Here is a 5,000-nt window from a genome sequence, read left to right on the forward strand (position 1 = left end):
AGACCTCTACAAGAACAGTTTTAAAAGGACATGTACAACAAAGACACAACACTCCAAACGTACTCAAAAACAATCATAACAAAGACACAAATCACCGTCTTTGCTCTACCAACCTCGACAAGCCGTATAACAAATAAATAAGACAAAGACAACAAAAACAGTGCACTCCTTCCACTCCCACACTAGATAAAATGACAAAGAAAAACTTTAACAGTACACTTGCAAACAAAGACACAAGATTCTAACCTCACCTCCAAACAAATAAAAAAGGACAAATAAAACAAAAGAACAAGCCTAACTAATGCAATACCCACCTCCCACCACTGGAAGTCATAATGAAATAAACAAAATCAAATGTCAATGGGGAAGAAATAACAAAGACTACAAATACTTCATCATACGGACCTCAGCACAACGGAATAAATCCAGAAACACACAGAAAAGCCGTATGCAACACACATAAAAGAGGCTCCATGCATAGCCTCCGCAAGCCTAGATGGATAAAATGCATTAAATAAAGAGGTCAAGTATAACAAAACAAGTGGCTTCTTTCCAATACATACATCAATCAAACTTCATTTGTTAGACATCCATTATTTCTGAGGTCTATTAGCCTTTCTAATAAAAACCTCTGCAAGGCATGACAAATTAACCGCCCACAAAAAAGGAGTCACTAGAACAATGACAGTAAAACAAAGACAGAGGACTTTTCATCCACTTGAGAAAGAACTGGGATAAAAAGTGGGTGTTTGAAAAATGCAAGACATTAGACTTTTAATCAGTAATCATGTCTATTAACCTGAACAAACCCCTACAAGCCACGACAGATCCTCTGCCCACAAACAGCTAAAAGGACCGAGCACAAAGACAAGGGAATCCCCTCCCACTACAACCCACCCTTACAGGACTTCCCTTTCTGGACGGGGCGTACCCGCCTTATACGAACCTCTACAGGCCATGATGGACTCGACGAAGAGCTCAACGAAGCCTGCCACATCCTGGCCGCTGCTGTAGACGGCCTGGTCGCTCTCGAACACCACCACGAACCTATTAATCCCCATTCAAAAGGAACTACCACGCTGGGGGAAGGACGCATACAAGGGCTGGCAGCACCACTGTGTCTCGCGGCCTCTCTTTCTGTCTCTCTGGGTGCTCGTCTCGGGTGCGAAGGCTTGAGGGGGAAATGGGAGAGACAGAGATGGTGAGAGCCTAGAGGAGGGCCTTTCGTACCCCGTTTTGGCTGGGAGATCGTGTTTATATATATTTTTTATGAGGTGGATATTCGAATATCGTCTTGTTGAGAGACAGAGAGAGATTGGAAGAAAGAAAGAAAGAGAGGACGCGGTGATAGTATTTCTGGTCTCTTTTGTCCCCCTCCCTTTTTGTCCTTTTTAAAAACGAGAGTGTTTGAGAGGGTGCGGCTTCCCTGGGTCCTGTGTCTCTTTCTCTCACTCGCCCCAGCACTGGCGGAGGTGTTGCGCGGAGGGAGGCCGGAGTGTTGTACGCGAGGCGAGTTTGCGTGCAGGGCGGGGGAGGATAAAGAATCAAAGAATAGATGGGATACAACTGTGGACAAGGGATGGTAAGGATTGGTGCGGGTTGTAATGGGTAAATGAACAACTGATAATAGGCGAATGAATAAGATGCGGGTAAATTATCAGATGATAAATCTAAGGGAAAGGACCAGACAATGGGAAATTGCGTGCATGGTGGGGAAGGATAAAGAATGAATCGGGTACAGCTTTAGATAAATGATAGTAAGGATTGTTGATGGTAATAATAGGAATATAAACACGATAGGGTTAAATTATAAGGAAATTAAACTAACAAGAAAGAATACAAAGGGGGATTACATGCAGGGTAGGGGAAGGATGAAGAATTAAAGGATTAAAACTGTGGATATTTGATGATAAAGTTTGGCGTTGGTAATAATAGGGAAATGAGCAAGACAGGGTTAAGTTACATCGAAATAACACATCCAGTGAACGAGGGGCAGACACTAGGTGATTGTTGTAAAGCTGGGGACGATTACATACAGTAGTTATTGTAGTGAAGCTGTGGTAAGACCGGTAATACTGATAATAAAGGACATATGGGTGTGTTAACTGACACTAATGGATAGATAGATATAAAACAAAAGCCAAGGGAAAAGCGAACCGCCCAGATAATAAGAGGTAGTAAAAGGTACATACAGAAGGTGCAGGTTGTTTACGAGAAAAAAAATAAACCCAGTGAAAAAGCAGGTTGCGGGAGGCCGTATAAGGTGTGGAAGATCACTTATAAACGAAGTGAAGGGTGAGTACAGGGCAATAGGAGATAAATGAGTAATAATGGATGAATTTAGAACATGGCGGGACAGGTAGAGGGAGATTATGTGCAAGATGAGGACATTAAGGTGTGTAAGTTAATAAACATGTAATTGATTTATAAAGATGATAATAATGAAGAAGTAAATACCGTGAAGGAAAATGCTGGACAGAACAGAAAGTGGGAGGGGAAGCTGCGATTAATTGATGATGGTTAAAAAACTCTCGATTATTAATAAATAAGATATAATTTTATATCTATAGATAAATACATATATTAAGGAAATGCAGGCCAAGAGCCGGACTAAGGCCAGTTGACGCCCAAAATACAGATGTGTCAGTGCCTCTACAGTCTTTCATGTCAAATGCATTGACACACACTAAAGAGCTATAGTGGACAGGGTGTCGTTATATGAATCGCAAATAACGCAAATGCACATGGTGTTTGCCCCAATTAAGATGAGATGCTCACAGCTATGGTAACGATACTCAGCTGGAGGTTTATGTAAGACACCGTCGGGGCAGCGGGGGCTATTTTCACATGCCCTTGGGTGGGGCACACGTCAAGGAGGAGCCCACACCCGGTCCCTGACCCCCAATAGCAGGCGCAGCGAGTCTATATAATAGTTTCAGGGTCGTTTTGAAGCCACTTGGAATAGAAGGTTGTACTGCACAAAAGGCATTATTAACCACTTAATCCCATTGTTTAATACGATATTGCAATGATATAGCCTGATTTTAGTCTTATGCATGACGGGCCCTTTAATAATTCCAATAAAACCTAGTGTACCAGTTTCAGTAGTTCTTTCGAACAGTGGTAGTTTGTTATGGTGTTGCATATAACTCATCCTTATAAATGTCGCGTCTTATGTTGATAGCTGATAGGTAGGGTTAGGAATAATGCCAAAGCAAAGTATCATCTTCCACATCATTCTTGAGAAAAAAAATATTTTTTTCCTCCTCTTTTAAACACATGAATTGAGACATTTAGAGCATTGAGTTTTGGAGGATAATGGTGGGAAAAAAATTATTGTGTTTAGCTCATTTGGAAAGCCCCTGGAAAAGATCGAGAGGCATCAGTTCCCCCTCCAATGACGCCTTCGGGGAAACACGAGAGACTAGGTTATTTTAGCTTATCAGAGACAATGTGATGAAACAGAGAACACAGAAAAGAGTTAAGCGAACTGAAGCTTTCACACACACACACACACACACACACACACACAGAGTCACACACACACAGAGTCACACACACACACATACACACACACACACACACACACACACATATATATATATATATATATATATATATATATATATATATATATATATATATACAGTGTATATAAATCTGAGTCTATGTTAAGAAAGGTGGCCAGTCACAGACAATTGGAATAAAGTCAGGATTTGGCGGCAACACTGACTGTGATTGTTCCTGGCTCTCCAGACAGCAAAGACCTGCCCAACCCGTCCAAGGCGGTTTCGGATGTTAACGCGGTCAAAGCTCTGATCACTCGAAGGCATTTGTGGAGATAAGGCCCTTTTTCGAAGGGATATTTTCGAAATTAATTAAGAGCTGTGAAGGATTTATGGCGCCATCTTAATGCGGCCAAATTTCCGCCGAACGTTATAGTTATTATCGTAACCTGGAGTTCGGATTCAACTGGAGTGTGGCACGTTGCCTGCCGAAAGGAGTTTGGCTATGGGGACTGTCCTTAACGGGGTGAAGGGGTACGAGGTATTTGGGTTGGGATCTTATCATCGTGCAGTTATTGAAAACAGCTTATTGTTTTTTTTGTTTTTTTTTTTTTTTTTTTTTTTTTTTTTTTTTTTTTGTATAAGGGTTCTAGCCGGTTTCAAAATTGAATGTATCGTTGGAAAGGTCTTGAAAATGCGCAGAGAACTACGCCATCATTTTTATTCGTTCTCTTTGTATGAATATCTACATTCGTATATATATATATTTCGATATTCATTTAGAGACTAAAAAATAAGAAAAGCTGTCAAAATTCACTTAGCATTTCATTATGTAGAAACAAGTGGTCACCCCCCCCCCCCACCCCCCGTTGTCTGGTACCTGTATTGGTCTCGAAAGAATATCTGTAAATCCGAATTGTTAAAAATCTTTATATTTGTCTGACATTAGTACCATCCGACCTGCATGAAAACAACCGGTCCCGAAACGACCCCCTATCGTTTACCTTTAATTGTCGACCGTAAAATACGCGGGAACTTTGGGTGTCGTAGGAAAGAAGATTGAATAGGTGAGTGACAATTAGTGAGAACTGTAAAGGTGTGGTTAACTAACAATAATGAATAATTGTAATAATTGATGAATAAAGAATGTAACGGAAACAATTATAAGAAGCATGAGGGAGAATGTGCATAGTGTAGTGGGATGATTAAGAAATTGAGCAATAGCTTATGAGAAATGAGAGTGGATAAAGATGTAGATAAATGGAGGATATAAGAAATAATAGGAAACACTTTGGTAGGGAGGGTAGAGGAGTTGAAGTGGTAATGAGTAAGAGTGATAGAATGAATTATCATATCATTTTGGAGATGTTGCTAACCATGCAATATAATATAGTACGTGGGATAACTGTCCAAACTCAGTTCTTTATCAATTCTTATTTTCATATTCATCTCTTAGTTCTAACGTTAGCACCAATCTAATTATCATTATTGTCA

The 5,000-nt window shown here is 40.3% G+C and overlaps 1 protein-coding gene across 1 annotated transcript in view; it reads right to left on the reverse strand.

The window, feature by feature from the left end:
• LOC122258619 (arrestin domain-containing protein 3) overlaps positions 1–1,465 on the reverse strand; it is a 15,222-nt gene extending 13,757 nt beyond the window's left edge. The window contains exon 1 of the mRNA XM_043024651.2: positions 947–1,465. Coding sequence (XP_042880585.1) covers positions 947–1,061 — 115 coding nt within the window. The 5' untranslated portion in view covers positions 1,062–1,465. The remainder of the gene's footprint in view (positions 1–946) is intronic.
• Positions 1,466–5,000: the final 3,535 nt, after the last annotated feature.

Source organism: Penaeus japonicus, unplaced genomic scaffold, assembly GCF_977035675.1.
Source record: "Penaeus japonicus unplaced genomic scaffold, GWHDUDI00000001_assembly GWHDUDI00000040, whole genome shotgun sequence".
Classification (NCBI taxonomy): Eukaryota; Metazoa; Arthropoda; class Malacostraca; order Decapoda; family Penaeidae; genus Penaeus; species Penaeus japonicus.